The sequence below is a fragment of the Hyperolius riggenbachi genome, chromosome 8, assembly GCF_040937935.1.
Source record: "Hyperolius riggenbachi isolate aHypRig1 chromosome 8, aHypRig1.pri, whole genome shotgun sequence".
In the NCBI taxonomy this organism is placed as follows: domain Eukaryota; kingdom Metazoa; phylum Chordata; class Amphibia; order Anura; family Hyperoliidae; genus Hyperolius; species Hyperolius riggenbachi.
This window is the reverse complement of record NC_090653.1, coordinates 161921532-161947253: the sequence shown is the minus strand read 5'-3', so window position 1 is coordinate 161947253 and position 25722 is coordinate 161921532. Positions and strand designations below refer to the sequence as shown.

General features: G+C 43.2%; 1 protein-coding gene and 1 long non-coding RNA gene across 4 annotated transcripts in view; one reads left to right on the top strand and one right to left on the bottom strand.

Annotated features, from left to right (window-relative positions):
• The window catches only part of LOC137527172 (uncharacterized), a 9366-nt gene extending 8173 nt beyond the window's left edge, over positions 1-1193 (top strand). The window contains exon 3 of the long non-coding RNA XR_011023156.1: positions 1-1193. This exon is cut by the window's left edge and continues 1299 nt beyond it. This is a non-coding gene — a long non-coding RNA (uncharacterized lncRNA).
• Positions 1-25722, bottom strand: part of LOC137527167 (phosphatidylinositol 3,4,5-trisphosphate 5-phosphatase 2B-like) — a 212392-nt gene that overhangs the window by 85620 nt on the left and 101050 nt on the right. For all 3 annotated transcript variants that reach the window (XM_068247638.1, XM_068247636.1, XM_068247637.1), the window contains exons 5-7: positions 15058-15229; positions 10747-10834; positions 2861-2932 (exon numbers count right to left, since the gene is read on the bottom strand). In XM_068247638.1, coding sequence (XP_068103739.1) covers positions 2861-2932; positions 10747-10834; positions 15058-15229 — 332 coding nt within the window. The remainder of the gene's footprint in view (positions 1-2860; positions 2933-10746; positions 10835-15057; positions 15230-25722) is intronic.

Genomic DNA, 25722 nt, shown 5'->3' with positions numbered 1-25722 from the left:
TTACATATAGGTATTACATATGATATAAAAGGCAGATTGTTATGATTTGCAAATAACACTACTAGCAGCAGGCAGATATTTATTTATTTATGTGGCGCCGACTAAAGATGGCCCGAACGGTTCCCGGCGAACTTCCGGTGGTTCGCGATCGTGGAGAACCGCAAACTTTTCCAGAAGTTCGGTTCGCCCCCATAATGCACCATTAGGGTCAACTTTGACCCTCTACATCACAGTCAGCAGGCACATTGTAGCCAATCAGGCTACACTCCCTCCTGGAGCCACTCCCCTCCCTTATAAAAGGCAGGCACCACCACCATTATACTCACTCGTGTGCCTGCAGTAAATAAAGAAGGGACAGCTGCTGCAGACTCTCTCATAGGGAAAAATTAGTTAGGCTCTTGTAGGCTTCTTAGCTTGCTCCTTGCTGATTCTTATTGCTAAAATAGCACCCCACAACAGCTCTTTTGAGAGCTAATCTTGTTCTTGTGATCTATTTTTTTTCTGTGTGTCCCACTGACACTTGTGTTGCATAGACACCCTTGATAATTCATACTGTGTGTGTGCCACTGCCAGGCTCAGGCCAGCACATTCCTTCCATGCCTTCCAAGAAAAACACCTGCTACCTAATGTCAATTTAGGGAAAAGTTCCATGACGCTGTGTGGTTAGTTCAGGGCCTGTGGTCCTTGCTAAAGTCAAGGGTCTGATGAATTCAACCCAATATCAACAATTTCTGCAGGATAATGTTCAAGAATCAGTCATAAAGTTGAAGCTACCCAGGGGTTGGATCTTCCAACAAGACAATGGCCCAAAACACAGGTCAAACTCTGCAAAGGCATTTATGCAGAGGGAGAAGTGCAAAGTTCTGGAATGGCCATCACAGTCCCCTCACTTGAATATCATTTAACATCTATGGGTTGATTTGAAGCAGGCTTTCCATGCTTGGCAGCCATCTAATTTAATTGAACTGGAAAGGTTTAGTATGGAAGAATGATCTAAAATATATTAATCTGGAATCACCATCAAGGGCAATAGGAGGCATAGAGGGTGTTATATTTGCAAAAGGAGGCTCAACCAAGTATTGATTTCATATCTCGCTTGGGGTGCCCAAATGTATGCACCTGCATAATTTTGTTATAATGCATATTGTACAGTATTTTCTGTTAATACAATAAATCTAATGTAACTGCAGAAATATAGTTTCTTTATGGCATGATATACAGTATATTAAAAGGAAGTTGCTACTTTGAAATCTCAGCTAATGATAAAACAACTAAAACCTTAAGAAGGGTTCCCAAGCTTTTCATATGATTGTATGCTGATCTCCACAACCTGCATGTCTTTTGTTCATATTCATAAATGTAGGGACCATACTAACAGAATATAGAGGCTGCACTATGCTCCATTGTAATTATTACGTAAAATGAAGCACATACATACAGTAGATACATGCATGATTCATACGTACAATGAAAATTTACCTGACATTCACTGTAGTTCAAAGAAGCAATAATCCCTTGGCTTACAGTACACTTCAGACAACTCAGCGACATGCATGACTGCTGCACATGTGCCCACGTACTGCATATGCATCTATACACTATCTACGTGTGTGCTGTACATTCACCCATGCACTGGGCACACACAAGCTGTATGCGCACTCACATGCACACTGTTCTTGATACAATGTAAATTAAAGTAATAAGATAATAGAGTCGGAAGAGAGTGGCTAAAGATGGCCATACATTACTCAATGGCCACCAGATCGATAATCAGATAGATACCTCTGTGATTGAATCTAATCAGAGAGGGATCTATTACCTGCCCACACATGCTAGATTTTATCATGAAATCTACTGGAAATCAACCATACTAGCACCGCCACCTTTGTCTGCAAAGCCCCCAGGTCTCCCCAGTGTAATATGTATCCCCCCGGTAATGTAATGTGTACCTACAGGGCTCATCCATCCTCTGGCACGCTTCATCCAGTGTCCCAAATCTTCTCTCTCCTGCCACCAGGGGTGCCTGTACCCCGTGACCCGGTGGCATGTGCATGGCCTTATACATGCCATCAGGTCATGTGGTACAGGTGCCTGGTGCAGGGTCAGTTCTAGCTCCAATGGGGCCCCGGGGCAAAAAAACTCGAGGGCCCTTCTGACCACTGACCCATCCCCAACCACCCCTCTCCCATCACTACGCTTCTGTAGGTAGTCTTCCCCCCTATAGATAGCAGACATGAAGTAAAAAAGAAAAACAAAAACACTCCTACCCCGGCCAATTTTAGAGTTTATCCAACCCCCCCCCAGCCGAGACGAGGACGCTGTGGCCAACACCGCCAGGAGGGAGGGATCAGGTTTGTATATAGTGTCAGCTCGTCGCCGACTCTTCTCATTCACCTCCCGCATGCCACGCAACGGCACCCTGCCCAGAGCTAGACCACACACAGTGAGTAAGCGGCAGCTGGGCAAAGCATCTGCCGGCTACCGCGACCCTGGGGACACCCCATCTTTCACTGGCGGGGGGGGGGGGCCCCAGGGACTCTGGGGCCCGGGGCAATTTCCCCCTTTGCCTTACGTGAAGCGCTGGCCCTGGCCTGGTGGTGATGTAGAGAAGACTTGGGACACTGGAGGAGGCGTGTTCGTGGATATACAATCCAGGGGGGTACACATTACATTACCGGGGGGATGGGGGGTTACACATTACACATTGGTGGAGACCGGTTAGTGGTCTGGCAGGTCTGTGGGTTGGTGGAAAATTGAACGCCGCTACTGCAGCTTATCCAACTGATTGATCAATTTAGGCTGAAAATCTAAATTATGATTCCATCTCTGGCAGATTTGATCATTATTATTTATAACACACCTTATTCTCCAAACCAGACAATAACTGCAGAACATCTGACATGTTATCGATGAGCTTGTCCACAGGAGACATCTGATAAGAAAGACAACATAACCAAAATATTTCACTCAGTACGATGTAGTCTAGCTTACAGTAATAAGATACAGTATTTGGGATTGTAAGAAGTTAGAACAGGGCTAGCTGAATTATGGGTTTGGAATACTCAGGATATTGAGGTTTAAATGGAATTAAAGTGGATACAGATAAATATCATCTGAATTTCAAAATTCATACATGTGTGTTGTGAGTTGTTTAAAGCCTAATTTTTATTAACTGATTATTAATGAATGTGCTTACAATTGTAATGAACAGTATGCAAATTTGTATTGCCACGAATTCTGTACTTGAGAGCAGTTGTTATGGTGAGCAGGAAGGCTACAGCCAAATTGCACATATGTAGAAGTAAGATAGGATTTGCGTTGATCTTTTACACATGAATATTATTTGCTAGCTATGAAGAACCATATTATTAATCCACTAAAATGAGGTAAAAACCTTTATACATCAATTTCAATGTCATAGTCATGAGAAAAATAACCTTCTTTACAACTTTAAGGTTTACATATTGAGGCATAATAAAAAATCAGGTGTTAAAATTACAAAACAACACATGACAAATCCATGTAATTTATATTTAACAAACACTATTTCAAAATGTAGAAGCAATGTGTGAAAAAATAAGTAAACCCTTATCACTTCTACAGTAGGTACCCTTATCACTTCTACAGGAAGTACCCTTATCACTTCTACAGGAAGTGAGAAAGGACCCGCAGTCTTCCTGTTCTGGGTCACAGCCCGACTTTATTTCAGTCGCTGATCCAATGTTATGTATAGCGGCCAAATCCGGAGGAGGAGAGCTTAGATAAGAGGTCAGTGAGTGTATCTTCATTACCAAATAGACTTGGGTATGTTTAAGTGCATACCCACAGCCACTGCTCAAGGTCCCTGTAAACAATACCAGTTTCCTGGCAGTCCTGCTGATCTTTCTGGTCAGTAGGATCTAAATCACGCACCTGAAACAAGCATCCAGCTAATCTTGTCAGATTTGTCAAAACATCTGATCTATATCTTGTTCAGGAGTACATCTTGTGGTGGCGCCGCTCAGTTCGGTGCGGGGAGAGCCGAATGACAGCTCTCCCTGCTGCCGCTAAACCCCGAGGCGGCATAAATACTATTCCCCTTCCAAGTTGTCACAACTTGGAGGGAGATGTCATTCGGGGTCCGCATCATAGCATTGCTGCTATGATGGCGCTCAGCACTATGCACCAAAATAACCTGCTTCGCTTGTTCAGGGTCTATGGATAAAAGTATTAGAGGCTGAGGATCAGCAGGACAGCCAGGCAATGTGCATTATTTAAAAGGAAATAAACATGTCAGCATTCATATCCCTCTTAACTTGGGTTACCTTTAATCACTGTACATTTGTCACTATCATTATCATACTGTCTTTTACTTATGTATTTTGTACCATTATCTGTATTGTCATCTATACCAACATCTGTATATTATGAACCATTGTTTATCTCTTTCTCTGTACAGTGCCATGAAAAATCATGGTGCTATATAAATCATCAGTAATAATAATAATATTAAAGCCTGAGGGAGAAATATTTACTCAGGAAACGCCATATTTTGTATGGCGAACATGTGACACAAAACAATGAACAATGACCACAGGAATAGGTGTGTTATACTTACGGGCCGCAGCTCCGTGGACGGCGTTCCCCGCTCTCTATGCGCGCGCGGGTGGCTGGCCGTAGTTTGTTGATCTCGGCCGGGAACGTGTGTACGTGGATACGCAATGGCGTCACACGTAATGTACGCATGCGCGGGGTTATGCCGTACGTTTGTACGCATGCGCAGGCGTTCGGATTTCGCGCCAAACTGGCTATAAAAGGCCAGTCCTTTCAAACAGACAGTGCTGTTTGTTCTGACAGCTAGTGGTTACTCTTGCCGTGAGTTCCTGACCTGCTGCTTATACTGATTCTACTTCTGACCCGGATAGTACCTGGACTCTGCCTCTGCCTCTGCCTGCCGCCTGCCCTTTGACTCGGATTGTACCTGGACTCTGCCTCTGCCTGCCGCCTGCCCTTTGACTCGGATTGCACCTGGATTCTGCTCTGCCTGCCACCTGCCCGTTGACTCGGATTGTACCTGGACTCTGCCTCTGCCTGCCGCCTGCCCTTTGACTCGGATTGTACCTGGACTCTGCCTCTGCCTGCCGCCTGCCCTTTGACCCGGATTGCACCTGGATTCTGCTTCTGCCTGCCGCCTGCCCTGACCCGGACTGTACCTGGATTTTGCCTATACCTGAAGTCTCTACATCGAGGTGTCACTGTTCTCCCAACCACTTCCTGAGGTTATCCCAGTTGTGACCTGGTGGGCACTAGGCCGCAACAAGTCCATCATCCCTTGCGGGGTGCTCTGGTGAAGACCCGTGGTCACTTAGATCCACATCTGGGCAACCCCTTGGGTTCAGTGGAAGGGTCAACAGCGTCTGAAGATTTCTCAACCTAACAGATACGAACAGCCAGTATGGACACCTCTGGAGCCTCTCCTCCGCTCTCACCATTAGAACAACTGTGCCAACAGATATCGGAACTAAGGATCTCCGTTCACGAAGTTCAGCAGGACTACCGCCAGTTGCGGACACAACTACAGGCGGCACCTCCTCCTACCCAATCACCAGCTCCGACAGTGACTGTGTCTGCACCAGCTCCACAACCAAAGATCCCATTGCCTGATCATTTTTCTGGCGATCGGAGTAAGTTCCGTTTGTTCAAAAATGCCTGCTCCCTCTACTTCTCATTACAACCCCGTACTTACACGTCTGAGGAAATTAAAGTCGGCACGGTGATCTCTCTACTACAAGGGGAACCGCAGGCTTGGGCCTTGCAGCTCAGAGAACTGAATCATCCCACTTTAGCCACCACTGAGTCTCTATTTAAAGCATTAGCTGAGTTGTATGATGACCCAGGTCGGGTCGCTTCCGCAGAATCTGCTCTGAGTCTACTACGCCAGGGTAAGCGGCCCGTGGAAGATTATGTTACTGAATTTCGTCGTTGGAGTTCAGATACCCAATGGAACGATGCTGCACTTAAACACCAGTTTAGACTGGGACTTAATGACCAGCTCAAGGACGAGCTTGCCCGTATAGGAATTCCGGCGACCCTTGCCGAGCTGATACAGTTGGTGATTCAAATTGACCGACGTTTTCGGGAAAGAAGGCTGGAAAGAATGGGAACAGTTCGGCCCAGTCCGGGCTCGACTTCTGAATCTGCGTATCCCACCAGTCTGCCTATTCCTCCCGTTCCTGTTACTGATGCTCCAGAACCTATGCAAATCGGATTAGCCAGAGCTCCCTTGTCAGCTGAAGAAAGACAACGCAGACGGTCCAGCAATCTATGTCTCTACTGTGGAGCGTCTGGTCACTTCCGCAATTCATGTCCTGTGAGACCTGCCAGTAAGTTTGATTGCCTAGAGATCACGCCTACTTCTTCTTTGTCTGGTACTTCAGCTCATATCCCCTTATCTGTGTCTTTACAGGGTCCAGGAGGGATGACCGCAGTTAAGGCTATCCTCGACTCTGAAGCATGCTCTTGTTTCATTGACACCAACCTGGCCCAGCAACTGGATCTACCAACTCGAAACAAGAAGCACCCTCTACCCATTCAGTTAGCCGATGGGTCTACCATTGGCTCTGGGCCTATTACTCAAGAAACTCTACCACTGTTGATTTCCATCAACAATGAGCATCAGGAATACCTTTGTTTTGATTTATTGCCCTCACCCCTTTTTCCAGTCATCCTTGGTATGCCCTGGTTGCAAGCGCACAATCCGCATGTAGACTGGACTTCCGGAAAAGTCTCCTTCTCCTCTCCCTATTGTGCTCGCTTTTGTCTACCAAAAATAGGGCAAATCCTGTGTATCAACTCTGAGAATAAATCACTGATTCCAGTCCAATATCATGACTTTTTGGACGTTTTCGATGAAAAGGCTGCTGATATCCTTCCTCCTCACCGAAAATATGATTGTCCCATAGAACTGTTTCCTGGTGCAGAGATTCCCTTTGGTCATATTTATCCTCTGTCAGAACCTGAAACGCAGGCATTAAAGGACTATATTGAGGACAACCTCCGCAAAGGATTTATCAGACCATCTACCTCTCCTGCAGGTGCAGGCATCTTCTTTGTGGAGAAAAAGGATGGATCTCTTCGTCCTTGTGTCGACTACAGAGCCTTAAATAAAATTACTGTTAAAAATAGGTACCCGCTCCCACTCATTCCTGACCTATTCCAACGTTTTCGTTCTGCACGGATCTTCTCAAAATTGGATCTTCGTGGAGCCTACAATTTAGTCCGCATCCAAAGAGGTGATGAGTGGAAGACAGCTTTTCGATCACGTTTTGGTCATTTCGAATACCGAGTCATGCCCTTTGGACTGTGCAATGCTCCTGCTACTTTCCAACACCTAGTGAATGATATCTTCCGGGATTTTCTCGACTCATTCATGATCGTTTATCTGGACGATATTCTAATATTTTCAAACTCTTTGGAAGAGCATCGGGATCATGTAAAGAAAGTTCTGGGACGCTTGAGGGTACATGGGCTCTATGCCAAGGCGGCTAAATGTGAATTTGAAAAGACTGAGGTTCAATTTTTGGGGCTACAGATATCTGCTAATGGCATTGCCATGGATCCTCAGAAGATCACCGCCATTTTGGAATGGCCAGCTCCCAGTGACAAGAAAGGAGTCCAACGTTTTATTGGGTTCGCCAATTTTTATAGAAAATTTATCAAAAACTTCTCTTCAGTGGTTGCTCCTATTACTCGACTCACCAAGGCCAACTGCCGTTTTGCCTGGACTTGTGAGGCACAAGAAGCTTTTGATCTTCTCAAACAACTGTTTACTACCGCTCCTATCCTACAGCATGCTGACCCCTCTTTGCCCTTTACTTTGGAAGTAGATGCATCCGAAATAGCAGTTGGAGCTGTTCTATCTCAGAAGTTTGGCCCCAAATCCCTCCTACACCCAGTCGCTTACTTCTCCAGGAAGCTGAATCCAGCAGAAAAGAACTATGATGTAGGGGACCGAGAATTGCTGGCAATCAAGCTGGCATTGGAAGAATGGCGCTATTTGTTGGAAGGGGCTAACCATCCAATTCTTATCTATACCGATCATCGGAACCTAGAATATTTACGTACTGCTAAACGTCTTCGCCCTCGGCAGGCTAGATGGGCTTTATTCTTTTCAAGGTTCAACTTCCACTTGACATACTGGCCGGGTTCCAAGAATACAAGACCTGATGCCCTGTCTCGAATGTTTCCTGACAATGCTCTACCTACCCCCTTGGATACAATACTTACTGCTCGGAATTTTTTACTTATTCAACCCGATGTTTTGCGGACAATCAGGCAGAGTTCATCTCTTTTACAACCGGATACATCCCTTAATCTCCAGGTCCGTGATGGTATATTTTTCCGGGAAGAGAAAATCTTTGTTCCCAAAGATGTCAGAACTTTAGTTTTATCTGCATGTCATGATCACAAATTGGCAAGTCATGGTGGAGTCTCCAAGACTCTTGATCTGCTTCAGAGAAACTTCTATTGGCCTAGCATAAGAAGAGACTGTCTTACTTATGTCCGAGCTTGTCCTGTGTGTGCTAGATCAAAGATATCAAGATCTAAACCCTGGGGTTTGCTGACACCACTACCCATTCCCTCCCGCCCTTGGGACATGATTGCGCTAGATTTCATCGTGGATTTACCAATTTCCTCCAATAACACAGCAATCATGGTGGTGGTAGATCGTCTCACTAAGATGGCTCATTTTATTGCTTTGAAAGGAATTCCATCGGCAGTAACCACAGCTGAAATATTCATCAAAGAAGTCGTCCGTCTTCATGGCCTTCCATCAGATATTGTATCTGATAGGGGGGTCCAGTTCACCTCCAAATTTTGGAAAGAGTTATGTAAGAATTTGAATATTACTGCATCACTGTCTTCTGGTTATCACCCGCAATCCAATGGGCAGACGGAAAGGACGAATCAGTCTTTAGAGCAGTATTTGAGATGCTTTTCCTCTGCGGTTCAAGACGATTGGGCTGAACTATTACCTTTGGCTGAACTGGCTTATAATAATTCCAAGCATACTGCTACTAATCAGTCTCCGTTCTTGGCAAACTTTGGATTCCATCCCACAGTATTTTCCGGTCTTAAGGTGAATACTTCAGTTCCCACGGTTCAGGAAAGACTTACCTGGCTTACAAAAAACTTTCAACAATTACAAGAAAATCTTCAACGGGCTCAGAATAAAGCTAAATTTTTTGCCGATAAAAGCAGAAGAGAGAGTCCTGAATTCAAACCTGGTGATTTGGTCTGGCTTTCCACAAATAACCTCAAACTTCGTTGTCCCTCTAAGAAACTGGCTCCCAAGTTTATTGGTCCTTTTCCGGTTCTTAAGAAAATTAATCCAGTGGCATTCAGATTGGAGCTACCTGACTCTCTTAAGGTTCATCCAGTTTTTCATGTATCCTGCTTGAAGACTGTGGTGCCGGACTCTTTTCAAGGCAGGATGTTGAACCCTCCTCAACCAGTTCTGGTTGATGGTAATGAAGAGTTCGAGGTGGAAAAGATCTTGGATTGCAGGAGGCGGGGTCAGTCATTCCAGTATCTCATCAAGTGGCGAGGTTTTGGTGTGGAAGAAAATTCCTGGGAACCAGCTGGAAACATTCATGCCCCCAGGCTCGTTAAGGCCTTTCATAAAAGATTTCCTGAGAAACCTTGCCCTGAGGGCATTCGGAGACTGCCCTTAAGGGGGGGGCAATGTTATACTTACGGGCCGCAGCTCCGTGGACGGCGTTCCCCGCTCTCTATGCGCGCGCGGGTGGCTGGCCGTAGTTTGTTGATCTCGGCCGGGAACGTGTGTACGTGGATACGCAATGGCGTCACACGTAATGTACGCATGCGCGGGGTTATGCCGTACGTTTGTACGCATGCGCAGGCGTTCGGATTTCGCGCCAAACGGGCTATAAAAGGCCAGTCCTTTCAAACAGACAGTGCTGTTCGTTCTGACAGCTAGTGGTTACTCTTGCCGTGAGTTCCTGACCTGCTGCTTATACTGATTCTACTTCTGACCCGGATAGTACCTGGACTCTGCCTCTGCCTGCCGCCTGCCCTTTGACTCGGATTGTACCTGGACTCTGCCTCTGCCTGCCGCCTGCCCTTTGACTCGGATTGCACCTGGATTCTGCTCTGCCTGCCACCTGCCCGTTGACTCGGATTGTACCTGGACTCTGCCTCTGCCTGCCGCCTGCCCTTTGACTCGGATTGTACCTGGACTCTGCCTCTGCCTGCCGCCTGCCCTTTGACCCGGATTGCACCTGGATTCTGCTTCTGCCTGCCGCCTGCCCTGACCCGGACTGTACCTGGATTTTGCCTATACCTGAAGTCTCTACATCGAGGTGTCACTGTTCTCCCAACCACTTCCTGAGGTTATCCCAGTTGTGACCTGGTGGGCACTAGGCCGCAACAAGTCCATCATCCCTTGCGGGGTGCTCTGGTGAAGACCCGTGGTCACTTAGATCCACATCTGGGCAACCCCTTGGGTTCAGTGGAAGGGTCAACAGCGTCTGAAGATTTCTCAACCTAACAAGGTGAATGCACGGAGGGCAGGCACCACTATAGGCATCTGTTTTTTTTTTGTGGAGGGGGCACCATTTCTCTGTGGTTGCAATAGCAGTGGAGAGATAAAACAAAATCTCATTACTTTTTTTTAAAAATCAAAATAGGAATTTAAATAAGCCATTATACATGTACTAAATATTTCCTCTGAAGTCAGTTACAGACCTGGTCGTTGTCTGGGGAAAAAGTTGCAGATACATATCCAAATAGTTGTGCAAGGGTTCTTAAGCTGCTCCATGTAGATTTCATTTCTCTGACAGACAATAATACAACTTTAACGTTAAAAGCCCTTCAGCAAGAAAATACAGTTTACAGAAGTCAATGCAGCAAATATCAGTTTTACTAAATCATGTTATTGATTTAAATAAAAATTTCAGTTTTTCTAGCTATAAATGAGAACAGTGCTCCCATATTTCTGCACCTATGAAGGCAGAGCAGAGGCAGGGGGGAGGGATTACAGATCCATTTAGTTGTTATATGTTTCTCTCTCTTCAGTTGTGTAGTGAAACTGTTCATGAACTCATGTACTTTAGCACTCCAGCCTGTCCATCAGCCAGTATTGTAACTTTTCGTTTGTTTTGTTTTGGAATCGGCAAATTCTGCACGGATTTCAACATTTTGCAGATTCCGAGTTTGCATTGCGAAATAGCAAAACTGGAGTTTATTGCAAATATATGTATTTTACATGTGCTGTCATGAGATCATGGAAATCATTTCTACTGAGGAGTTGGTATATGTCCCGATTAAACCGTTTTCTAAAACACCCATTCAGACCTGTCTACGTGAATGGATTATGCAGCATTATGCAGCATACTAGAGAGTGGTGGAGGAGGAAAGACACGGCCATTCCATGGTGGATCCAGGAAAGTGTATGCACATAGAGCAAATTTTTTCCCAGGGAGTTGTGAATAAGGATCCAGGGAGCATGTCAATTCATATTTATTGAAACAAATACAGGTAGAAGGCTGCGCATCCCTGACCTAATACTACAATTGAATGGTTAATCGCTGTGGGGTACACCGCCCCTCCTGGACTAAAATTGCACACCCCGCATCCAAACAATGCAATACTGGTTTATGGAGAAAGTTTAGCTTCCATTATAGTTTGCATGCAAAATACAATCTACTAGACATCTGCACCAACGTTGAGGTAATTATCCGAAGCAGATGTCCTACACTATCTAACCTAAGTTAAAAGCATATGTCCTTACCCTGGCAGCAGCTAAGCAAAAATGTGTAACTTACATTCAATATGGACAGCAGAGAATAAAGCCAGCACTCACCACATGGGCTGCATTTGAATGACTTATCACCTCATGTACACCACTTATATAGCTCAAATACACACTCAGCAATCAAACAGATGCAAAACATATGCATAATTAAATACTTACCATGCAAACAAGAAAGCACTATGAGAGTTGCTAGGTGATAAGTCATTCAAATGCAGCCCATGTGGCGAGTGCTGGCTTTATTCACTGCTGTCCATATTGAATGTAAGTTACACATTTTTGCTTAGCTGCTGCCAGGGTAAGGACATATGCTTTTAACTTAGGTTAGATAGTGTAGGACATATGCTTCGGAGAATTACCTCAACGTTGGTGCAGATGTCTAGTAGATTGTATTTTGCATGCAAACTATAATGGAAGCTAAACTTTCTCCATAAACCAGTATTGCATTGTTTGGATGTGGGGCATGCAATTTTAGTCCAGGATTGGGCGGTGTACGCCACAGCGATTAACCATTCAATTGTAGTATTAGGTCAGGGATGCGCAGCCTTCTACCTGTTTTTGTTTCCATAATTTTGTAACTACCAGTCTAGCAGCTCCCATAGTGCTTTCCTGTTTGCATGGTAAGTATTTAATTATGCATATGTTTTGCATCTGTTTGATTGCTGACTGTGTATTTGAGCTATAGAAGTGGTGCACATGAAGTGATAAATCATTAAAATGCAGCCCATGTGGTGAGTGCTGGCTTTATTCTCTGCAATTCATATTTATCATTAAACCCCAGATTACCCAGAGTTCCAGTCTCTGATATAATCTGTGCTTCTCTTTTCAACAGCAATCCCTACCTATCTCTTCCTCTACGAGGATTTTTCACTATACACAGACCTATAACTTTCATTGCTGAGACATTGCTATTATGACATAGCCTTATGTGCTCAATCAATTATGGTGAACCTTATCCCAATTTGATTGAGCCCCTGTGTTCCTGGAATCTTACTTTTAATGCCGTGGTTGTCAGTATAGAATTGCATACATGTGTAATAAACAGCAAAGACCACATATGTTGTATTACATGTTGGAAAACCTTCAATGATAATATTCAACTCCTCCCAGTTGGATACTTTTTATCTTTTCCATGTGAGGGCATACTAACAATGCCTACATGCAAACACTCTTTGGAATGAAACATGTTAACCAATTAGTTCTTTCCTCCCACTTAAATCCACTGGCAGTTGCCACATCTCTGAAACTATACCAGTGAAGGTCCTTGAGCCTTATTTTTTAAGACATTGTCATCTTTGAGAAAAGGCCAATGCTTTGAATTGTCTCTTCAATTCTTTGCGCCATAGATGAGAACTTAAAGGTAAATATTGCTCTCTGCAAAGGATGCAAACAACGCAAAGTCTCTTTCTTCAATTTCTTGTTCATCTCACTTCTCTTGATTTGCGCACATATTCAAATGTTTTCAGCACTATTTGTTCTGGATATCCTCTTTGTAAGGAGCTCAGTGTTAAATCTCTAGATTGTATCTGAAAATACTTGTCATACTTATTATTACATTTTAATCACATAAATTGACTGAACAGAATAGATTTATGTTCCGAATTATAGCTTTTCCAATGGAGGACAGCATTAGTAGCTGTCTTCTTCCTGCATCCTCCAGTGTAGTATCCATCAGTGGATAGTCCCACCACTACATCTAGGAATGGTACCTTCTGCCCTCCCCATTGTCCTGTAAATTTCATATTAAATATATTGACCTGTAAATAATACACAAAGGATTACCAAACAAGGAGAACATCGTCAATGTGCCTGGACCAATCCCTGATTGAGGAACGGTTATCTATCATTCAGGAAATATTGATCTTCCCATTCTGCCAGGTAAAGATTAGCAAAAGTAGGGGCCATACAGGCCCAATTGCTGTTCCAGACCCCTGGCCTAACCATGTTCCTTCAAACTGGAAGGTGTTATGTTCCAACACAAATTGTGCACACTCACAAATAAACTCAACCAAATCCTTCAACTAATTTCCTCTCTGTACAAAAGTCCTAGTTATCTTGATGACTGCCATCTGAGGGATATGATTATACAAGCTAACCACATCAATCATGGCCACCGACCAATTTTAATCCGATGGCATCTCTGATCCTTTCCAATAAATCGATTGTATCCCTCAACAGTGACGGGATGTCAGACAGAAAAGGCCTCAGGGCATTGGTCAGGTAGCGAGACAGACTCAATGAGGGATCCCCATCCCAAGACAACTGGCCTCCCCAATGGTTCCACCAGGAATTTACAAATTTTGAGCAGAAAGTAACAAAATGGTGCAGTAGGATATTTTAGGAGCAGCCCTTCACCGAGTTTCTTATAGATTATGCCCTTCTCTACTCCTCTTCTGGTAGGTCAAGCACAGATCTTGCTCCAGCTTCATATAAAATTTCTTATCTGTTAATTGGTGATCTGTTTCTTTTTGATAATATTCTGAACTCATTAGCAGGATATTCCCACCTTTATCTGCTTTTTTACAATGAGATCTGTCCTTAAACCAGGTCAGTGCCCTTTTCTCAGACATACTCAAATTTAGCTGTTTCTTCAGATAAATTAGAGCTTTTATATCTCTCATCACATTCTTGCGGAAAATATACAATGAAGAGCTGGGAGCTACTGAGCATGGCTTCCCTGATTTATATGCTGTAAAGGGGATTTGCTGCTCATTTGACTCCTCCCACTCAGGTTTATTCTGCAACAATAGTTTATCAAGTATCTTTAAAGGATACCAGAGGTCAAAAACTTTGGAGAAACGTCATACGCATGAGCAGTGCGCTCCTAGCCCCGGCGCACACGCTGTAGGACCTGCGCAGCTCAGCTGGTGCCTGCACAGTGAGTCCCGACCTGGCCAACCAGAAGAGGTTGGGAAGTGCTGTGTTATTGCATAGTTCATTCATTTCCCTAGTACTTTCTGGCAATCTTCTGGGATTTCCCTTTCCCTTTTTTTCACATCAACCAATGCAAATACCAGAAACACTATGCTATAATGATGATGATGATTAGTAGGAATAGATTGCCAAAGTAAATGCAAAATCTTCATAGTTGAGTAAGTTGAAAATTCAAGATAAAAGGTTAAATACTCCCCTTCCCTTCATCCTGTAGGCATTTAAATTCACATATATTTGTGCAGAGGTGCAGAGATAACCCTTTAAGATGGAAGAGGCAGGGAAGTAAATACATTTTCTTTTAAACCACAGACCTGTCCAGTCTTAAGCATTCTTCTTCTAACTCCGCAGAGTCCGCACTGAGTGAACAATCTTTCTGTAGAACTGGGGTACGGATGCTTTTTGAAGCACCTCTTGGACTTAGAAGTCTTTTAGAGTCTGCAGAAGTGTTGTCTTTCCAACATGAACATTTCCTAACATCATCATCTAAAACAAAAAATGTAATTATGACAACAAAGAAAGAAAAAAAATCACAGTACTTAGCTTGTCATAAAAATCATATACTATTTATATATTGGATTAGTATGTTCACATACATTCCTCCAGGTAGACAGTAGATAGTGCTTAAAGCGGAATATAACCCTGCATTTCAACTTTGCTCTAAAACATTATTTACAGTATATTATATGCAACCAGCATTTTTTTTTTTTTACTAGACCAGCATTGGAAGGGTTACACAGGGCTTTAAAGTCCCTAGAGATTTCTGCAGACGCATCCGAAGTTGAGTTAGATACTTTTTGTTTACATACATGTATCTAAGTGTTTATTGTGACTCATCTCTCTCACTGAGAAGGAGTTGGAGGACAGCCAAAGAGTGTGTAACATTTCTAAATATATACATATAACTAAATAGAATGTAACTATCTGAACGTCTGCACGGAACTTAAAACCTCTGTGTTTAACCCTTCCAATGCTGGTCTAGTAAAAAAAAATGCTTTTTGCATATAATATGCTGTAAATAATGTTTTAGAGCAAAGTTGAAATGCAGGGTTATATTCCGCTTTAAGAGGGGTAATTTCTACCCTTATGGAGGTCAAAGTCAATTAAATATTGGAGGAATAGTAACAGGCTTTAGTGAAAAAGGAAAAAAAAAAATCCCCCAAATGCTTGCACCACTGCAATTAGTTTGTAAAATCAAGGACCAGCTAGTTTACAATTAATACATAGTCATTTTATTTATTAATTACTTACCCAAAAAGAGACAAAATAACAATTAAAATGAAAGAAAAGAGCCCAGTTTGCCCATACCAATTAATATATTAATATTTGGTTTTTTTATTCTGCAATTACCCCAGTAAGGGTTAAACAGTAACCCTTAAGAAGGTATGACTCGGGTCACCTGGGTGTAAAGACAAGGAAGATGTCTGGCACTATAGTTTTAATGGCAACAAGAATAAACACAAAGTGCAGTAGTGCAGATTAAAAGCAATGCATTGCCATAAAAATGCAAGTCTGATGCAAATTGTGCAAAAAAGGCATACTTATTATTTGTGCTGTAGCTGGGTGGTGGGGAGGCAGCTGTACGTCTTTATGCCAATGCATTGCTTCTAGTCTGCACTACTGCACTTTGTGCTTATTATTGTTGCCATTAAACTATAGTGCCAGACATTTTCCGAGTCTTTTGGATTTATGCATGAATTTTGCCTGAAGTCTTGAGCATACAGTTTTTGCTGGTTGTGTACATTGTATATCGCCATCCTTTGAATTATCCACTTTTCAATACAGTCAGGGATGGATTTCTGGCAAAGCCACCTAGGGCACCAGAAATTTAGCAGTATTTTTGGGCGGCTGAAGGGCAGTAATAGTATGAAGCAGGGCAGAGAGTGGAATCTGTTTAATCAATTCAGTCGGGCTGTGGCCTGCCTGCCCACGCACCAGCTGCAGCTTGCACACACCCCTCCTCTGTTTGCCTCCCTTAACATACCTCCATTGCGGCATGCAGCCAGACCCGTTCCATCCGCAGGCATCATTTCCACCACCAGCCAGTAAAAAAAAGGGCTGGCCAGGCCACTGCAACCTGAGCCGCACCATTGGACACCCAAGCGTCTCTCAGGATGTAAGAATGGCGATTGGCTGCTGAATGTGCATGGACAGTGCACACAAATACCATTGCACTGGAGCGGGGGGAGTCAAACAGCTGCTGATTCTTCATCCACTGTGGCGATGGGGTAGATGACTCAAGATCTTTCAGGTCTGCAACACTGCAATTATGCATGGGAGGCCAGGCAGTGATTGGGGGTGGGGGGCAGCCTTTAAAGCGGACTTGAACTCAGAACATCCTTTCTGATCTAAAAGATACACAACAGCATAATAACCTTTAAAGAAGAACATTTCTTTGTTACAGATGATACAAATCCTGGAATAAATCTGCAGTGTCTACTTCCTGTTTTCACTGAAGCAGACATATTGTTAACATCCTGTGCTTTCAAATGAGCTTATCTGCTGTGGCAGTCAACTGATGCAGGGGAGAGATCAAATTACAAATTGTGATTACACACAGATAATGGGGAATTAAACAGGCTAAAAACTCTAAATATATATAGGTTGCTTTTCTCTATGTTCTCCTGTTGTCATGTGCAAGAGTTCAGGTCCACTTTAAGACTGCATATGTTTGCGGGGGTCGAAAATTCTGGGTGCGGGGGGTGGTGGTGGGGTTCAGGGAGGGGCGGGGGGGGAGTTGCTGTTGGTCAGGGTGCAGCTGATGATAGTTGGCTCAGGGCAGTAAAAAGTACAAATCCGGCCTTGAATACAGTGAAACCCGAGTACCTGCCATCTCTCTCCATATACTTATATGGATGTAGGACTAATTACAGTCAGTACATTAAGTGCTGAAACAGATTTCATTTTATATATGAAAGTATTCATCAATAAATACAATAAGTAAATACAATTCATTAAAGGGAAGGTCCAAGCAAAAAAAAAAAATGAGTTTCACTTACCTGTGGCTTCTACCAGCCCCATGCAGCCATCCTGTGCCCTCGTAGTCACTCACTGCTGCTCCAGTCCCCCGCTGGCAGCTTTCTGACCTCGGAGGTCAGGGCCAAATTGCATACATTTTTACGCATTCCAGCTAGTGCAGGAACAAAAATTTACGCGTTGCACCACTAACGGGTAAAAATGTATGTGTTAATGTCCCTGCACTAGCGGGAATGTGTAAAAATGTACGCAATTTGGCCCTGACCTCCGAGGTCAGAAAGCTGCCAGCGGGGGACTGGAGCAGCAGTGATTGACTACGGGGGCACAGGATGGCTACATGGGGCTGGTAGAAGCCCCAGGTAAGTGAAACTCATTTTTTTTTTTTGCTTGGACCTTCCCTTTAAGAACTGTGTCAACATTAAAGTGCAAAAATACAGGAGTGACAATAATTGCTGAATCAAGGCAATGGCAGTGAAAAAACAAACAAAAGGATTAAATGCAACCATAGTCAAACAGTCATACAAGCCCAACCAGGTACCAGGTCAGTTACTGAGGACAGTGTGGCAAATGCCTAAAGGTTAAGCTGATTTTGACACCAGCAATTTCCCTCGGCTTATGACCCTGTATCCGGGTAAGTTTTGTGTAGCTGTTTGACTATGGTTGCATGTTTTTCTTATAGTTTTTTTAAATGTCTTGATCCAAGGCTATTCATTACTGTATTTTAGCACTTTATCGTTTGTATAGTTGTTCCTGAATTGTATTTACTTATTGTATATATTGATTTATCCTTTTGTATATAATATGAAGTATTTTTAAGCACTGGCACTTTATGCAGTGATTGTAATTAGTTATGCTTTCATTTGCACTTTATGTACTGACTATAACTAGTCCTACTTCCATATGACCCACATCATACCTCCTTAAAGAGAACCCGAGGTGGGTTACTAGATCTAAAAAAGGGACACAGAGGCATGTTCCCATCTGCAGGACATGCCTCTGTGTGCCCTGATTGCCCACTGAGCCCCGCTAGCCGCACCCGTAATCTGCCGACATCCCGACATTCAGGATGTCAACAAACTAACAGGGAAGGGGCATCCCACTGCAGGCTAAGGAATGCCTGCAAAACGCCTCTTACCCGCCTATCAGAGCCTTGCATAAGGCTATAATAGGCTATCAGCTGCCTGCTCCTATCCACTGCCCCGCCCCTTCAGTCAATCAGCACTGTGAGCACACAGACTCTTTTATCTGCAGAGTTGTGACCCCTAGGTCACAGAAGTAAAAATGATGGATGGCTGCAGCTAGGAGCGGGCGGGGAGAGGAGGTAATAAGCGCTTCCTGGTCTAGCAGCTCCCACAGACCAGACAGCATGTTTTTTTTTAATTTGCAAACCGGCCTCACGTTCTCTTTAAAGTGTACCCGAGGCGATATGTGACTTTAGGCCTCAATTCACTAAGCTTAACTCCTGTCTTTAATAACTCTTCAGAGCTGTTTTACAGTTATCACAATTATATCACCATGGTGATAACTGTAAAACAGCTCAGAAGAGTTATTAAAGACAGGAGTTAAGCTTAGTGAATTGAGGTCATTATTGTGAGATAAGCATGTATATGTAAAGTACAAAACATATAGGCTGTTTTACTTGCTTTATTCTGCTGCCTACAATTTTTAGAAATGGAAGTGACAGCTTCTGTCTGGTACCTTGGGAATATAGTAAACATCACTGATAAGCTAATTACAGCCATAAAAGTTTTCTTGGCAGAATACAACTTCTCAGGACAGGGGAGAGGTAGAACTGCAGGACAAGGTCAATAGTTCATGTATTTTCACTCTGGGACACTTAACAGACGGCTACTGATTAGAGACAGTAAAACATTCAGCCTACTTTGTGAATGTTTACCTATAAAGAAAACCATGGATACTTGAAAAAGTTATTTTTAGGAGTAGAAGGATAAATATAATTGTTTATCTCATTAGTTTATTTTCCCCTTGGGTTCAGAACAGACCTGAGCTCAGAACGTCCTCTCTGCAGACATATTGTTAACATCCTATCACGCTGGTGCGTGAGAGGTGCAGACGTAGTAACAGCAAATACAATGCTGGTGAGCAAGCGTAGTCAGGGTCAGGCCGTAGTCATTCACAGAGTCAGAGGTTTCGAAGTACAGAGTCGCTAGGCAAAATCGTAGTTAATAAACAGGCAGGGTCATACACATAAGACAGATGTCAGTTGTATTGGAAGGATCAAGCAATAGAGAAGTCAGGGACAGGCCGAGTCAAAACGCATGTATCAGATGGCAGCCGTACAGTAGGATTAGACAAGAGCGAGGTCAAGAGGCAGGCAGGATGTCGGTACACAGATAAATATACAATAAGATGATACTACAATATAATATTACAATATGATAATATTATGAATATATATATATATATATATATATATATATATTACAAGTAATATAATACTGACTGACTAGAGTACATATATATCACACTGATGCGCAATATATGAAATGTATCTCTCAAACTCTGACTAGCTAAGGCCAAGAACCAGCAAACTTAGTATCAAGGCCAGTGAGCAACTGACTCCCTTGGCCCAATATACTCATAGGATAATTAAAGTCCCACCCCCAGGATGACAGACCCCTGCATCACACATGCTTTCTCAGCCTATAAAGGCTGCTCTGATCCCCGCGCGTGTGACTGGAGGATCTGCGTGTGCGCACAGCTGCCGGAGGGACGCCGGGGATGCCAGAAGATGACGGAGCAGAAGTCTCGCCGCCGGAGACACCGCGGGACCCGCCGGTGGAAGGTAAGATCGTTACACATCCTGTGCTTTCAAATGAGCTTATCTGCCATCTCTGCAGTCATGTGACACAGGGGGGAGATCAGATTACAACTTGTGATTAGACACAAATGAGGGGGAATTAAACAGGGAAACTCTCTAAATACATACAGGGTGCATTTCTCTCTGTTTTCCTTCTGTCCTGTGCAACAGTTCAGGTCCACTTTAAGGGCAATTGCAAAATAATTAGCAAATTTCATGTGTTAATTGGTATGGGCCAGCTGGACTGGACTTATTTTATTTTAATTAATTTTAATTGTTTTGTAAGGAAATATATTGTCTCTTTTTGAGTAAGTAATTAATAAATAAAAATATTGTTCCTTGATTATAAACTTGCAGGTCCCTGATTTCAGTGTAGTCCTACACTTACTACAGTGGTGCAAACCGTTGGGTGATTCTTTTTCCTTTTTTAGCATTACTAGTATTATAGTTCTTCCCCTTTTTGAAAGCTGTACTTCGCCTAACTTAATTGGGGGCTGTGCGCACATACAATTTTAGAGTGCTATCGGAAAAAAACACGTTATAAATGTTACCTCACTTTATTTTTTGTTGACAGTTTTAGAAAGTTGGTTACAAATAAGGTCATAATTGGAGTTATTTACATTTTATAATAGATATTTCCTACCAGAAAATACTGAATTGCCTTTCACTCCTTTAGAAATAGATTCCCCCTCCCCCCTCCCCTCTCATGTAGATCTTGAACAGCAGCCCAAGTCAGAAACTGAAACAACTTAAAGGACACCTGAAGTGAGATGACTATGGAGGCTGCCAGGTTAATTTCCTTTTAAATAATATCAGTTGCCTGCCAGTCACACATCTGAAGCTAGCATATGTCTTAATCCAGTTAAGCTTTAATCAGAAACATCTGATCTGCTTGTTTTTTATCTCCTAGGAGATCATGTTTTACCTTCTGTTTAAAGAAAAAACTTTTAAGCACTCTGCAATTGAAAAAGTACTAAGTAGCCAAAAAAGTACTGTCAAAATAAATATGAGTATTTTCTTGCTTGCTGGTGGTTTAACCACCTTAGCGGTATGGACGAGCTCAGCTCGTCCATTACCGCCAGAGGGTGCCGCTCAGGCCCTGCTGGGCCGATTTTGATGAAATAAAAAGCAGCACATGCAGCCGGCACTTTGCCAGCCGCGTGTGCTGCCTGATCGCCGCCGCTCTGCGGCGATCCGCCGCGAGCTGCGGCGAAAGAGGGTCCCCCCAGCCGCCCAAGCCCTGTGCAGCCGGAACAAATAGTTCCGGCCAGCGCTAAGGGCTGTATCGGAGGCAGCTGACGTCAGGACGTCGGCTGACGTCCATGACGTCACTCCGCTCGTCGCCATGGCGACGAGGAAAGCCAAACAAGGAAGGCTGCTCATTGCAGCCTTCCTTGTTAGTTCTGCTTGCCGGAGGCGATAGGAAGAACGCGTCCGGAGCGCCCTCTAGTGGGCTTTCATGCAGCCAACTTTCAGTTGGCTGCATTAAATATTTTTTTTTTAATTACAAGAAAAACACTCCCGCAGCCGCCCTGGCGATCTCAATAGAACGCCAGGGTGGTTAAAAAACATTTTATTGACAAGGTATGAAAGTATCACCTAAGAGAAAACGTAGGAGAAAAAGTGAATTGAATATGGGCACAGGGCCCATATGCATGTAAGGGATCGCGCCTCTCGGCCGCAATATGGTCTGAGACTGAGACAAAGGTAGAGTCAGCTGACAATTAGGCAGGGGTTTATGTAATAAATAATAATGTGTGGATGCTGACCCAGCCTGGGCTTGAACCTTGGTCTCTCACATCGGAGGCGGTGCTCTTGCCACTGTGCTATAGCTGAAACACTGTCAGGATGTTTTACTGGTTAGTACTGGTTACCGGGTGACATGTAGTGACACCTGTGTCAGCTGATCTCTCTCTCAGCTGATATTTAAACTAGATTAATGCCTGCGTGTAATTGGCTGTTGTGTACATGTGGCCGGCCACTGATTGGTTGCCTGATATATTTAAGGTTACTGAGTGCACTTTGACTTTGCCTGTGTTAGCATATGCTTCTGCTTACTGCTGGGTGATGTTTGAAAACTTGTGGATTGCTTTTCTGGACTTTGACTTACTGCTTGTTACTGGACTCTGCCTGTTTGCTGCCTGCCTTGACCAACTGCCTGTTATTAGATTCTCATCACATTGGAAGTATTGTCTCGCACTCACTAATGGATCAAACCCATAGTCTTTAGGGGAGTGCGACAGCTGAAAAGAGGGATGATGCCCTCTATGCAGTATTCAACAAGGGAGAAAGCTGGCACATCCAAAATCAATCTTTATTAGTTCCATGTAAAAATATGGCCAAAGCTTCGGAGCCGCGTAGGACCCCTTTATCAAGGCAATATCTGCTCTGAGGCAAAGATCTATTTGCTGCTGTGCAAAAAATTATAGGAATTCGGGAGTCTGGCTCCTCTAAAACACTCGCTGTCAGCGATGTGTATTCATCTGAGGTCAGCAGCAGCCTTGTTATTGGATTCTGCCTGTTTGCTGCCTGCCCTGACCATTGGATTGCCTGACATTGATTTCTGCCTAGCCTTTCTGTACTATGACATTTACTGTATATAGTACTCCTGTGTTCTGTATTTTATCTCATCCTGCCCTGGAATCTGCATACCCATAAGCACATCATTAGAGGACTAACAACCTCCTGGCCCTGGAACCTGCATAACAATAAGCTATTGTTTCTGGACTTCCATGTTATCAACATCTCCTGCTATCTTCTGGATTGCTGTTGCCACTAAGATTCAGGTGCCTATTACCAGTTCTACTCATATACTATCCGTGCCTTGTTACCTGTCTCGCAGAGGATTGCTGGTATATATTCAGGTCGAACATTGTATGCAAAATCTACTTACAAAGAGTCAGTGTGTTTGGTCAGGTCACTCTTTGGAAGTGTTAGCTAGTTGGCCGCATTTGCATACAGTGTGTACCTGAATCCTATATCAGCGAGTCCTGACAATGCAATTCACTTTTTCTCCTGAGCTTTCTCCTATGTGATATTTTCACACCTTGGCCCATATGCTATTACCTTTATCTCGAGTTATCTCCCAGGAGATCATTTTCATATTCTCTTTGAAAGTACTTTTAAGCATTTTAGAATTGAAAGAGTACCTAAAAGTAGGTGAATAGGTGCTATCAAAAGTATTTTGAGTATTTTCTTGCTTACTGGTGGTTCAAAAGGCATTTTATTGACAAGGTGTGAAAATATCACCTAGGAGAAAACTAAAGAGAAAAAGTAAATTGCATTTGGGGCCTTGTCATAAAATATTTTTTAAACCACCAGCAAGCAAGAAAATGCTTCAAATCATTATGATAGTACTTTTTTGCCTATTTTTGGGTACATTTTAAATTATAAAAAAAGAGAATATGAAAATTATCTCATACTAGATAACTCAGGAGAAAAAGTGAATTGCATCGGGGCCCAGGGGCCCACATTTTCTCTTGAGTTTTCTCCTAGGTGATATTTTCACATTTTGTAAATAAAATGCCTTTTAAACCACCAACAAGCAAACAAATTCTCAAAATAATTTTGACGGTACTTTTTCACCTACTTTTTGGTACTTTTTCTAATAAAAAGTTAATTTAAATTGAAGATGAAAAATTATGTCCTAGGAGAAAACTCTGGAAAAAAAGTAAAATGCATATCGGCCCAGGGCCCATATGCAATTCACTTTATCTCCTCAGTTTTCTCCTAGGAGATAATTTTTCATATTTTCTTTAATATAACTTCTCCTCATTTTGCAATTGAAAAAGTACCAAAAAGTAGATGAAAAAGTACTATTAAAATTATTTTGAGTATTTTCATGCTTGCTGGTGTTTTAAAGGCCTTTTATTGACAAGGTGTGAACATTTCACCTAGGAGAAAACTTAGGAGAAAAAGTTAATTGCATATGGGCCCAGGTGTCCCTTAAGCTGCATCCCAAAATGTATAGTGCTCCTCTCTCAGCCAATCAGCACATACAAGAGAAACGGGCACATTTTGCATTGTGGGATGTGGAGAGACGGATGGAGCTCTGCTTTGCACTATATTTCCAGATGTCCAGATGGCATTCTCTGATTCACATGTCCCCGAAGCACACAGTTATTATATCTTGAATTATGGCAATATGTACAGTAAGGGTATTGCAAGATACATGCTATTCATCAATAACAAATACTGCTATGATAAAGATGGTGACAGATGTATTACATTTTATGATACAGTGCATTATTCTTACTGTTTAATTGTTCAGTTTATATTATAGTTCAATGTTTTTCTCATTTTGGTTTGTCATTTTCATGTTATATTAATTTTATCGATTGATCTGCTCTGATGATTGGGAGTGCCTTCTGGTTTAAGCAGAAGGACCAACTCAGGTCACCCATTGTATATCGTAGGTCAGGGGTCCCCAAACTTTTTCGGTCAAGGGCTGGGTCAACATACTTCAGACTGCTGGGGGGCCGGAACATATATAAAATGATGCTGAAAAAACATTACGGTACATTGAATCTAGGTATTGATTCCCCCCAATCATGCCCAGAGGAGAAGTCCCAGCAGCAGCCATTCAGTCATGCGGCGCCCAAAGAACATCTTTGGACACCAGACAGTGACGTATACCCAGGTGACAAACTGCCATCCAATTGAACAGCAGTGTCAGCTGATGCAGAATTGGATTGGAAGCCAGCGAATGACTGCTCACTGGCTTCTACAGTGTGCGGATGGGTGGTGCCAGCACTGCTATTCTATATGTGGGGTGCCAATATTTAAAGGTGCAGTGGGACGTATCCATAAGTTTAAGGCCTTCGTTCAGATCATTTAGCGCAGATTGGAACATCACGCATAAGATCACATGCCGTCTGCGCTACTATTCGTTGTGCTGCAGATCCCATTCACTACAATGAATGGGATCTGCGCTGCGATTCCCAAAAATGCATGCAGCAGTGCGATAGCGCTTTGCAATGCTGCATATGATGGGAACGGTAGAAGGGCTGTCTATGCACTTCTACCATTCTTTCGTGTCGCAGTCTGAATGAGGTCATCATGCGCACGGCAGTCTGAATGAGGTCATACATTTTGATTTTAGGGGCCGGTGAAATAGCCTCGGGGGGCCACATGCGGCCAGCGGGATGTAGTTTGAAGACCACTGTTGTAGGTAATGGTCAGC